A 13,457-nucleotide genomic window follows, 5' to 3' on the forward strand; every position below is an offset into this window, starting at 1 on the left:
TGGCAAGAATATACACAAGAGGACCAAGGAACATGTCAAAAATTGCACAAACACTGAGATAGATGAGATATTAGCAAGCAATAGTGTTGGGAAAAAAATGCAACTTTATTTCATACACGCACACTAAAAGTAGAATATTGTGCAATGACAAATAAAACTTTTTCACACCACAATATTGTTTATTAAGTCTCAAAGATGGCACACAGTGTTGAAATGCTTTTCAGAAGTTGTATTTTACACATTTTAAGTATTGGGAGACCACTAATTCTAATTACTAATTCAGTAATTATTTACTGCATACGAGGTGTGCAATTTAAGGTCAAGATTAGAATGATATATATGCGTTTACCAAGTATATCACATATATCTAATGTGTATATGTATGGACATATTTGTGATAGATTGGCTTTTCAGAATATTTCGTTGTGCAAATTACTCTATACCAGCATTATCATTTTATGTAAGTACAAGACCAGACTAAATTAAGCTCATCTCGGCAAGTTGAATCTGTAAACTACAAAACATGGCAAAATCAGTATCAGAGAAACTAGCTTGATTTGTTTCATGGCCAGTACAACTTCAAAATCTCATAATACTATCAGGATTGTAATTCATTTAATCATTGTCACTGTGATTGATTGCAATCACAATCCTGAAATGTTTTAACTTAATTAGAACTAATAGTGCAAATAAATGTAGTCTGAAACAGTGGTGGAAGTTGTGCAAGCGCATAATCAAAGCAAAAAAAAAAAAAAAAAACATTTAAAAAATGGATGTACCGATTCCCTTTCCCCCTCTGATGGCTCACACCATCCTCAGTCTCTGTAATGTCAGATCTCCAGCTCCCAGCTCCTGAAGAACCCCCTTGCTACCAGAGCCTCTCTAAAAGTCACAGTGAGTGAGTTGATGGTGATATCTGTCACAGTTACCTCCTCTGGGCCCATAACTGGACTCCAGTCCTCAGATAAAGGAGATATTGTCATTGCCTCTGATTCAGTGGTTGGATTCCAGGCTCCCCTCCTGACATGCTCTGAAACACAGAATAGAATTTGTACATATTTACACCTTCATGTGATATAAATGTTAAAGAATCATGATTGAGAACAATCTAGCATTGTAAGAGATACTGTTTTAGAATCTTTTAAACATTTAAGTTGATCTTTTAAACCCCTGTGTGGCTGTTTAGCTACCAGAATATGAATTTTAAAAGGTAATTTTGTCATCCAGCATCAGAGTCTGATTGCCTCTTCCCTCTGCTATGTAAGGAAAGCTGCGACAGTTGAGTGCATGAAGTGTCCAACATTCCACACTTCATTTTTCAGTCTTTGCATTGACTATTATTAATAATAAATATAAAAATAATAATAATAATAATGATGATGAATATACTTTTATATTATTATTAGTGGTAGAAGCAGTATCCTATGACAGTAATACACTCACCTAAAGGATTATTAGGAACACCTGTTCAATTTCTCATTAATGCAATTATCTAATCAACCAATCACATGGCAGTTGCTTCAAAGCATTTAGGGGTGTGGTCCTGGTCAAGACAATCTCCTGAACTCCAAACTGAATGTCAGAATGGGAAAGAAAGGTGATTTAAGCAATTTTGAGCGTGGCATGGTTGTTGGTGCCAGACGGCCCGATCTGAGTATTTCACAATCTGCTCAGTTACTGGGATTTTCAAGCACAACCATTTCTAGGGTTTACAAAGAATGGTGTGAAAAGGGAAAAACATCCAGTATGCGGCAGTCCTGTGGGCGAAAATGCCTTGTTGATGCTAGAGGTCAGAGGAGAATGGGCCGACTGATTCAAGCTGATAGAAGAGCAACTTTGACTGAAATAACCACTCGTTACAACCGAGGTATCCAGCAAAGCATTTGTGAAGCCACAACACGCACAACCTTGAGGAGGATGGGCTACAACAGCAGAAGACCCCACCGGGTACCACTCATCTCCACTACAAATAGGAAAACGACGCTACAATTTGCACGAGCTCACCAAAATTGAACAGTTGAAGACTGGAAAAATGTTGCCTGGTCTGATGAGTCTCGATTTCTGTTGAGACATTCAGATGGTAGAGTCAGAATTTGGCGTAAACATAATGAGAACATGGATCCATCATGCCTTGTTACCACTGTGCAGGCTGGTGGTGGTGGTGTAATGGTGTGGGGGATGTTTTCTTGGCAAACTTTAGACCCCTTAGTGCCAATTGGGCATCGTTTAAATGCCACGGCCTACCTGAGCATTGTTTCTGACCATGTCCATCCCTTTATGACCACCATGTACCCATCCTCTGATGGCTACTTCCAGCAGGATAATGCACCATGTCACAAAGCTCGAATCATTTCAAATTGGTTTCTTGAACATGACAATGAGTTCACTGTACTAAAATGGCCCCCACAGTCACCAGATCTCAACCCAATAGAGCATCTTTGGGATGTGGTGGAACGGGAGCTTCGTGCCCTGGATGTGCATCCCACAAATCTCCATCAACTGCAAGATGCTATCCTATCAATATGGGCCAACATTAGCCGCGTTTCCACCGCAGGAACTTTCCCCAGGAACTAGGAACTTTGGGCTGGTACTCGATGTGTTTACACCGCAGGAACCAGGGTCTAAATGAAGTTCCGGGTAAATATTTGCCCCTCCGATAGTCCCTGCTCACGAGGTAGTACTTTTTCAAAGTTCAGGAACTTTCAGGGGTGGGACTTGTGCGCTGCACAAGCTGATTGGTTGTGTTCACGCCGCATTTTGGTTGGATGACTCCACGCAGCATTTTCTTTATTTTTAACCTCCCTTTTAAAAAGTGGCTTCATGCAGTAAAGTTGTCTGTCTGCAAATATGGAATTTAATAAAAAAAACTGGGGGACTGGCGACGAGTTTCAGGCTTTATTATTTGGGTATTTGTGGAAGAGGAAACTTTCTGCGCGTTCGTCACAGCCATCTCACGGCCAATGTCCGCAATAGCTGATAACATACAATTTTATATCTAACGTTAGCATTACGAGCTCTGAACACGCTTTATCAGTGCTCGTCTCTTTTCTGCCACAGCTTTTAATATTAAGTCATTATGTTTACACATTGTCATCTATTGCAAGGCAAACCATGTTACAAATTTACTATAACAGGATTGAAATAGCGCATTGAGGTTGGTAACAAACAACTATTTACAAGACTGTCACTATTTATGATTGATAGACGGGGTTCAGGCTTTTTTTAAGAGTATTTGCGCAAAAGGAAATTTTTGCGCGTTCGTCCCAGTCATCTCACAACGTACCTTGTCTAATTTTATACGCATACGAGCTTTCTGAACACGCTTTAGTATCAGTGCTCGTCTATTTTGTTATGTTAATTAGCCTACCTCGTTAGTAAACCAATAACTGCAGCACAGTTTGAATCTCCTCCATACTTATAAATGTGGCGCTCAAAACTGATTACTGTCCGTCGCAGACTGGGAGGAGCAGTTGCGCGCAGTTTACCTTCCCGGTACTTTAGACCGCGGTGTAAACGCAGAAAGCAACCGGTCTGGGGCAAAAAAGGTTCCTGGGAAAAAAGTTCCTGGGACAAATTGTTCCGGGTAATTTCGGTGGAAAAGCGGCTATTTATAAAGAATGCTTTCAGCACCTTGTTGAATCAATGCCACGTAGAATTAAGGGAGTTCTGAAGGCGAAAGGGGGTCAAACACAGTATTAGTATGGTGTTCCTAATAATCCTTTAGGTGAGTGTATATTACTATTGTTGCAATATAACTGTACTGTAAATTTTAAAATAAATGTAAATTGTATTATTTTACTTTACAATAGGAACATTACAATACTTTTATTTCACTTGCAAGAGTTAAACCCAGTTATTTGGCGAAAACCAGCAGTTTCAATGAAAACAAATGTGTCAAATGTTACAAATCTGATGAAATAATGCGCAAGTAGTGCCCACTGTTCCAAAATACGAGTCAAACTCAGTGCATGCAGAGATGGAGTTCCTAATTCTACATTCACAGTGTACTGAGCCGTTCTGATAAGCTAAAGCACAGTGTGACCAAAGTGTGCGCTTCGCTTAGAAACACGCAGCGCAAAATCCTATATTAATTAATTAAACCGCCAGCTTTTACGATTTGACAAGGGCATCAAGTCATATGTTGCTTTAGTTTTTTGTTCGTTTGTCATACTTTGCCAAAGCAATGGCGCAAAACACAACGTCAACGACATATGTATATATATATATGTTATTACTTTGCCTACAGCAACAATTGAGCCAAGACTGCCACTGGTGCCCTTCAACAAAATTTTAAGTCATTTAAAAATATATATAATTGCATGATGCCCCTGCTTACTAGATTATGGATCTGTTCAAAAAGAACTGTTTACTTGCTGTTCTGAACAAATGTTAGGACAGTTGTTTCTATAAGGCTGACAAAAAACACTGCAGTCTTGCCTATGTCTGTCCTTTGGCCAGCTAGCATACTTACTGTTTAAAGTATTACTGCCAGTTTTAGTTCCTTCTGGTCTTGTGTCCTCCTCCTCTTCCTCTTCCATAACCCCCTCATCATCATCATCATCATCATCTTCTTCTTCATCCCTTCTATCCCATTCTTCCTCAGAAGTCTCTCTGGATGTTTTCTTCTTTTTCTTGTGGTGGGCTAATCGTTGATATATACAAGTCCCTGAGGGCTGGAACCTTGGGTCAAGCGACCGGGTCAACGAGAGCGGCAGATGCGCTGAAGATTTCTCTGTATCTTTGTGTGTGCTGCGTAGATCCATTGCGTAAATGTTCCTCTTTAAGAGAGCAATATGTGCATAGACATGCCTTTAATGACAGTTAAGCAGGGAAACAGTCACAGAAATAAAGATGTTTTAGGGGTCATTTACCTGCACGAGGAGTCTTTTCGGTTTTGGCCCTCTTTTACGCCACCCCACTGATCTGTCTTTCTGTTCTCTGTGTGCAATCAGAAAATGCAGTGTGATGAATTCAGAAACTAGTGGTCAAAGAATAAACAAGGATTTTTCATTTTTATAATTGCTCACTTTTCCTCATATGCTAAAACCAGTCGAGGGTCTAGGATGTGCTCCTCTGGCTCCCATGTGCTGTACCTTTGAAATTATAAAAACATTAAAAAAGGTCACATATTCACATTGACGTAAGTAAATACCACAGCTGCTAGATAAATAATTGTAAAAACTAAATTAAAAGAACACAAAAGGATAATTTAAGACATTTAGAAATAAAGCTTATTCTATTAATAATAATAATAATAATAATAATAATAATATAATAATAAAATACTTACTTTGGAGGCCAGCCCTTCCACTTCAATAAATACTCCACTTGACCCTTAAACATAAATAAATATAAATCAATTCTTAATTCATATTTTCATTATATTAAATTATCTGGTGATATCATCAGTTAACATTAATAAAATGTTTCTTTACACATTTCTAATGATAGTTTTGTTTTTTTTTTGTCTCGAACGTGTGCGATTACGTAATTATACGCTTGCGTCATAAAGAATTATGAAGGGACAACCCATAAACTAACAGCTCCTCCTTTTTATTTTAATACAGTCCTGACATTTTACATTATGAGGATAAAAGTAACGGTTATTTAACGCGCGTCATTTTAAGCTCAATGCATATTTTAATATTAGTTGAAGTAATTGAGAGCTACGTCTGCTCGCACCAATAACCTCACATGCTGTTTTAAGATCAAACAAATCTCATATTCTGTATCAAAATGGCCAAACTTTACAATAAACATTAGTTATTAGATCCCACCGGAAAATATAACTGCGTAGTCTCCATGCCTACGAATAGGATAACCACCCAATTCCAAAAGCGTGCTGTGCGACATGCGTCATCATCGAAGTTATTAGACCACACACACACTTCCACGTTGTTGTAAGGAGACGTGTGTGAGTCCTCGCCCCTTTAACATGTTGTATGTGTGCAGCGGGCACGGATTTAACTGTCAACAAACGCACAGCTACACGCGCATGTCACTTACCTTTCTAAGTCTTTTCTTTATGATTGATTCCACAGCGAACACTTGCTCGCCGATTGCCGACAGTTCCATTGGTAAAGTTATTCCTCTAAAAAATAATGAAGTAGCTGTCAATGTATCTTTGTATTTTTCCTTCTTGACGTTAAAATAAATGTGATGTGCAAATCCCATGCACAGTTATAATGGCTGCACACGTTCCCTCTCTTCCGCTGCCTTGTTTACAATTCAGTATTTTATTCTTTGCACTGCTCCATTTCCTTGTACTAGAAGAGTACAGTGACTTTTTAAATCTGCGACACATCTGCAGCGCGCAGCGCGCCCCCGTGCGCCACACAGCGGATTGACTTGCGCCACTGTTGGTTGGACAATAAACCACCAGGTACATTAGTTTTGTTTCTCTCAGGATTTATGTGATTTATAATGCTTTTCAGATTCAGATTATGAAATAGAGAAAAGAAAGACATCAATGTGTATTACAAAAGCATTACAATGTTATCCATGGGCAACTGAAATCTAATCTCTCCTATCCAAAGATGTATACCTCCTCTGTTTCTGAAAAACAATGTTTTTTTATGCTATTTGCATTTATTTGATCAGAAATAATATTGTGAAATATTATTATAATTTAAAATCACTATTTTAATATATTTCAAAAAAGTCATTTATTCCTGTGTGTGTGATGGCAACGCTGAATTTTCCGGTCCTCAGTGTCACATGATCCTTCAGAAATAATTCTAATATGGCGGTTACACTTTACTTTTAACGTGTCCCAGTTGCAGTGTAATTATACATTTAAGTACTAGTACTAGGTAATATTAATTAACTACATGTACTTACTATAGGTTAAGGATTAGTGTTTAGTTTAGGGTTAGTTACATGTAATTATTACTATTGTAAATACATAATGTAAGGTCTAACAAGGACACATTAAAATAAAGGGTAACACTTTATTTTACAGTATCCTATGCTACATGTACTTACCATAGTAATAACAGTAAATGATGCATAATTACATGCAACTGACCCTCAATCAAATCCTAATCCTACCCTAACCCTTTAGTAAGTACATGTAGTTGCTTAATATTACTCAGTACTTAAAAGTATAATTACATTGTAACAATGACACCTTAAAATAAAGTGTTACCAATATGTCGATTTGGTGTTCAAGAAACATTTCTCATCATTATCAATGTTGAAAACAGTTGTGCTGCTAAATGTTTTTGTGGAAACCATGATATAGAGGGGTTGGACACTGAATATTATGTGCTGCCTGGTGGCCACTGGCTAGTCTTTACTAATTCAACCTTCCCACTCTGCTCTTATTGATGGAATGTAAAATCAGTAGAGCAATAGCACAGCTGTACATAAAATCCTGTAATCCACACAACATAATGGGAGACATATCAGAGTTCAAAATAGGACAAATTGTTGGTGTGTGTCTCGCTGGCTCATCTGTGACCAGGACAGCAAGTCATTGTGGTGTATTGAGAGCTATGATATCCAGGGTAATGTCGGCATACCACCACAAAGGACGGACCACATCCCACAGGAGTAACTGTCGACGCAAGAGGAAGCTGTCTAAAAGGGATGTCTGGGTACTAACCCAGATTGTATCCAGAAAACATAAAACCACAGTTGCCCAACTCATTCAAGATCTAAATGTGCACCTCGACTCCTGTTTCCACCAAAACTGTTTGTCAGGAGTCATGGCCAGGCTGTTATAGCCAAACCTTTGGTCACTCGTGCCAATGCCAAACGATGATTTCAGTGGTGCCAGCAGAGGAAATCTTGGGCAGTAGACAATGTAAAACATATATTGTTCTCTGACGAGTCCACCTTCACTGTCTATCCCACATACGTGGGAGTTACAGCGTGTAGAAGCCCCAAAGAGACTTAACACCCGGACTGTTGCTGCCCAGGGTAGAGTGTGGGGCTGGATCACTGATGGTTTGGGCTGCAATATCATGGCATTCCCTACTGTGCTTGAAGTCACTGCCAAGTACTACCAAACCATTCTGGAGGACCATGTGCGCCCAATGGTTCAAACATTGTACCCTGAAGGTGGGGCCAAGTATCAGCACTATAATGCACAAATACACACAGAATGACTGGTATCATTTCTATCATCTTGCCATTTCCAAGATGAATTGATGTTGTGTTGGCTGCAAAAGGAGGTCCTGTAACATACTAATACATTTTTTGTGGTCTAAAACCAGGTGTTTCAGTATCATTGTCCAACCCCTGTATTTTGTCAGGATTCATGGTTGAACAGAAAGTTCAAATGAACAGCATTTATTCGAAACAGAAAACTTTAAATTCTAAATTGTCTTAACTGTTACTATTGATCAATTTAATAGTGCTCCTTTCTTTCAAAAGAAAAAAAATATAAGACCAAAAAGTTTTTAACAGTAGTGTAGATGATGTGAACAAGATAAAGCAATAAAGCAATAAAGCAGCACTACATTGTATACATACAAATACATTTTTAATGATGTCACAGCACATTTTACATCATACATAAAGTGCCATCATAAGCATTTTATTTGAATGGAAAACAATGGCATGAGCACATGTTGTCCCCATCTCCCTGAAAAAGGGACGTGGGGACTTAGATTGTCATGGCAAAAGAATCTATTCGTCTCTACAGTATTACAAAGCACCCTGTGTATGGACATGTGGAATGTTCCTTTTAAGTTGTACTATCTGATTTGAGTGTCTATAATCTTTTTGAAGTGTTTTACACAATGTGTTGGCTTTTAATAGGTGAAACTGAATAGAGTTGGATCTGAAGATAACCTGAGATGTATTAAACTTCCCTTTGTGTAATCTGCTCCCTCTGTAAACAGTTTAAGGCCATGTTAATCCAATATCAATCAAAGATGAATTAACTTGAAAGATTTTAGAGACCTCAGCCTTTCTAACTATTAGCATTTTCTATGTAAAAGTACATACAACTTTCATTTTTGGCAGTTGACTTTTTTTTTTTTTTAACTACCAACACTCACCTGTACTGTTTTCCTACATGTAGTCTAGGATTCAACAAGTCTAACCTTAACCGTTTAACAAGAAAGAGTGTCGAGAGCAACCATTTAAGGTAAGAGATTAACAAGTGACCGTTTTGGTAATTTATGTTATAGGAAATTAACACAAAACATCCAATTACTGTGGTGCCATGCTGTAACTGTGATACACAGGAAACATCTCATCTGTCACAATGCCATTAAATATGTAGGGAACGGTTAAGCAGGGGCTACGGGTGTTCCTTCTCTAAATCTTCAAGTACATGCACTAAATAAGTACATATGCACCCCGTGTTCAAAAAATCCAGTTGAACAAATACCTTTTTACGGTGACCTGCAATGTGTGACGGACAGTTCAAACGATCACATGGATGCACGGGAAATCACATGGAAAGAGAGAAGAAGTGAGGATGACAGGTGATGCACAAGGAGAACACATCACTAAGAATTCCATAACCTCTCACTTTCAAGTCAGAAAACAGTACAAAGTAAAAGAAATAATCAACATATAAAAAATGCATCAGAATCCCAAATACCAAACAAAATTCTCTGCGTAGTGTTTAGTTGTCTTGTAATATCCCTGTTTGTGTTCTTTGCTGCTCCAGTCTCAATGGCAAGAGTTCAGTGGTGTGTGTGTGTGTGTGTGTGTGTGTGTAAACAAAGTCTGAGCAGTGTGCTTTCATGACTGGTTGAGTGCAACTCCATTTGCTGCTCTTTAAATGGGTCCCTGATTGAACCTCATATTTCCCTCCTGAGCGTGAACTTGAGATACCTCCAAAAACAAAACAAAACATAAAAAAATAAAATAAAAAAAAAAGCAATCCAAAACATTCATCAGTTATCAGATCTCCACGTCTGGTGGACTTCCACCTCCTCTGGCACGACCAATAGGAGTTCACAGTTCTTCCCTCGAAGCTGGTGACGCAAGAACTTCCTGCGAAATGATCAGAATGACAGCTAGAGATAAAACAGACCTTCGCGTTAAAACAGGCCGCTACTTTCTCTTTTAGCATTTCACACCTACCTCAATTCATCAGCTGTTCCGATAGCATGAGGACTGCGCAGTTTGGAGTCCAAGTTATAGTAAACTCCTCCCACTTCTCGAACTCCAATCCAGTGCTGCCGTTTGAGGGGCAGTCGCAACGGCCCCCAGCGCAGATTGGATGGCACATTCAAGATGAAACCAGTGACGTTCGGCAGTGCAATGCTGCCAACGTCCCTGTGGGACAACAAATACATAGGACATAAAAAACAAAACAAAACAAAAATCACATTAAAGGCAAAGTTCAGCCAAAAATGAAAATTCTGTCAACACTTACTCACCCGTATGCTGTTCCAGACCTGCATGAATTTCTATCTTCTGCTGAACACAAAATAAGATATTTCGAAGAAAACGGTTAACCGAACAGTTGATAGGCTCCATTGACTTCCATAGTTTTTTTTTCCATACTATGGAAGCCCATCAACTGTTTGGTTACCGACATCCTTCTTTTGTGTTCAGCAGGAGAAATAAATGCATAAAGGTTTGAAACAACTTGAGGGTGAATAAATGATGAAAGTATTTTTTATTTTTGGGTGAATATCCCTTTAATGGCCCACATATTTATTTATTAAACAAAAATAGATTAAAAATGCAATTCATACTGTACATACAAATGACCCTCTTCTATGATAGACCTTCTGGGGCATAGAATTAAAGGGACAGTTCACCCAAAAATTAAGATTCTGTCACTATTTACTCACACTTACCAAACTTGTCTGACTCTCTTTCTTCAGTAGATCATGAAAGAACATACTTGGAAGATATCTGATTCCTATTGACTTCTATTGTATGGACATAAAATTACAATACAAGTCAATAGGAACCAAAACTGTTTGATTACTTCCATTTAAAAAAAAGAAACAGGTTTGGAACATTATCAGGGTGAGTAAATTATGACAGAATTTTATATTTTTATATATATATATATATATATATATATATATTATATTTCATAAAAATAGTTGTACAACATTCTTGGTAACATAATGGAAAAAAAAGTCAAAAGTCAAAGTAAAAGAAATTCTTGAGAAGATTTTGCCTTAAAAAAAATGTTTCTTTAACAGAAGTCCTTCACTGCTTTTTTGTATGAAGATTTTTTTGAATCATGTCATGTGTTGCACAAGAAGGAAATGATATCAGGAGAGGAACCTGATAGATACTCATGACTTTGTGTAAAGGTCAATAAGTGTCTTAAAATATCAAATTTTAGAAGGTTACTTCAGGGCAGGCAAATAATATCATGTGGTGCAACTTTTCTGAAATTATTTGAAATGCTTTCAAAACTAACAGGAATTCAAAGAGCACATTTCTTGGCACATGTGATTCAAACTAGATTCTTGAAATGTTTAAAACTACAACCGTATAATAAAATACCTTCTCTTGTCCCACCAAACAGCCTCAAACCCCCGAGTCTGCAATGCAGCCATGATGACATTCACATCATAGTTCCCATTACCCAGCATGTTTTTCTTGTGGGGTGTGACCAAAGTGCTAGGCGAGAGCCTGAAAAAGAAAGAGGAAGCAGAAGTGTGCACAAAAAAAGAAAAATCCCAAAATTAGATAACTTCAAATATAACAATACATCTTAGCACTGACCTCTGGTAGATATCCTGAAGTGCATCACGGCTGAATGCTGCTCCGTCCTGGAAGACATTGTTTAGGGCATGCAGAGCGCACAGCTCTCGATGCTGCTTTTCGTGATAAATGGCGGGAGGTTGTGACGAGACGGGGGGCGTTCCAGCATTCGGTCTATCCTCTAGCTCAGACCCACGTCCACCAACGGCTTCTCCTTTCTGCTTGCTGACCTTCCATGGCATACAACCCAGCTCTTGAAAACCCCCGACCCCCCTCCCCTTACCAGAACATGGAGTACTCCCCATTCCTGCTGCTATGTCACCACTATCATCTCCACAGCAACCTCTCAGCTGCTTGGGATGAGTGGCAAGGGGAGGGGAGTTTGCTACTGGGATGAAAGGTGAGCCAGTGCCCCTCGCAGTGAATCAGTGAAAATAAGAAAAGCACAAGTGGAAATCTTCTCAAAAGCAGACTCGGTTGTGTCCTCTTTCTGTGTTCTTCATGTTGTTATTGCACAAAGACTTGCTGAGCACCATAGTAACCACTAGGGCAGAGAAGTTCTTTCCATTTTGGCTGACACAGGGGTGGAAAAGACAGCTTGACTGGTACAGCTGACCAGGACTAAATGGGTCAGCAGTGCAGGATCCTGGCAACTGCCATAGAAGACCACTGTGAGAACTGCAGTGATAACCTTGGTTTTAGAGTAAGAAGGAAACACAAGAGACCGATTATAAATCAGATATAAAACAAAACAGCATATGCTTCAGTACTGAGCATTAATTAGCGTTTAACCGAGTGGCAGGTCTAAACAGGAACCCCTTTGACACCTCTAAGGCTAATGTGAGGTTATGCCCAGGATGACTGCATTGGGAATGGCTGTACAAAACTTCCTGCCAGCTGACAGGATGGGTGTATATGACTTATTAACGGACAGAAACGATATTCAGCACTTCGTACGCAAGTTTAACAAAATATTTTAAGACATGCCCTTTTCCTCTTTGAGCTTCTCAACTACTACGTTCAGACCAATTTGACACTCTGGCTACGTGCTACTCGTGATAGCAACGGTTAAACGACATCTTTCAAAGTGTCAGTGTGATCATTCCCAGCACATACCTCTGTCTGCAAACGATATGACACAGTCTAGGTTGCTTTCATTCCTCAAACTTGGTGTTTTAGCGTCCACACCGTGAGTTGTTTATTCCTTTGTCTCTTGTACTTTTTCCTTGCAGCTCTCTGGCTCAACGTGAGCATGCGCAAAACGTCATTGGCTTTCCGCTGGCTTGCGTCACGAGCAGGTTGCATCCCATGGGACTGTCAAACTGGCTCTTTTCAGTCTATGGTCAAACACGTATCGGTCGTCCACATGACCCACGTTAGGAAATTAACAAGACTCCCTAAACCTTTTCTGGAGACATTAATGTTCCTTTTTTTATTCCTAATATAAATAATTTTAGGATTGTTTGTGGAGTCTGTTCTGGACTGTATAAACAGCCCTCTAGGTCTGTGCCGTATTGGTTTAGCAAATCCAGACATCAACATTTAAAGATCTGCTGTGATTTCAAACATCTGTGGCAAATGAGTAGTCACCCTTCTGTTTGTTTTCATTTCGTGCTAATGAGAAAACAAATGACAAGGCCAGATGACTTCATTCCAGATGTTCTGGAAACCCACAAACTACTAAATGGTTTATTAATGGCATAATAAAATAATAAGTACCATATTTACATATACACTGTATAGTATGCCTAATCTGGAGATGGAATCTGTATTTTTCTCCACATTGATTTTGAAGGAAAATCTGTGGAATTTATTTT

General features: G+C 38.8%; 2 protein-coding genes across 3 annotated transcripts; both read right to left on the reverse strand.

Moving 5' to 3' along the window:
• Window positions 1–825: 825 nt before the first annotated feature.
• Window positions 826–8,368, reverse strand: cbx7b (chromobox homolog 7b). Of its 2 annotated transcripts, none has more exons than XM_079850504.1 (6): window positions 6,007–8,368; window positions 5,291–5,334; window positions 5,028–5,093; window positions 4,872–4,938; window positions 4,472–4,778; window positions 826–1,030 (listed from the first exon to the last, which is right to left on the reverse strand). In XM_079850504.1, the coding sequence occupies exons 1-6, from the start codon at window positions 6,172–6,174 to the stop codon at window positions 831–833; spliced, it is 852 nt and encodes a 283-aa protein (XP_079706630.1). In that variant the 5' UTR covers window positions 6,175–8,368; the 3' UTR covers window positions 826–830. The 2 variants fall into 2 exon arrangements, with proteins under 2 accessions (XP_079706630.1, XP_079706631.1); XM_079850505.1 differs by lacking the exon at window positions 6,007–8,368 and adding an exon at window positions 5,778–5,997.
• Window positions 8,369–8,466: 98 nt separating this feature from the next.
• josd1 (Josephin domain containing 1) lies at window positions 8,467–12,903 on the reverse strand. The gene is made up of 5 exons (XM_079850506.1): window positions 12,757–12,903; window positions 11,662–12,331; window positions 11,440–11,568; window positions 10,048–10,242; window positions 8,467–9,957 (listed from the first exon to the last, which is right to left on the reverse strand). The coding sequence occupies exons 2-5, from the start codon at window positions 11,943–11,945 to the stop codon at window positions 9,858–9,860; spliced, it is 708 nt and encodes a 235-aa protein (XP_079706632.1). The 5' UTR covers window positions 11,946–12,331; window positions 12,757–12,903; the 3' UTR covers window positions 8,467–9,857.
• Between the last annotated feature and the right edge of the window lie 554 nt (window positions 12,904–13,457).

This window comes from Squalius cephalus (assembly GCF_949319135.1).
Source record: "Squalius cephalus genome assembly, chromosome: 19".
NCBI classification, from domain to species: domain Eukaryota; kingdom Metazoa; phylum Chordata; class Actinopteri; order Cypriniformes; family Leuciscidae; genus Squalius; species Squalius cephalus.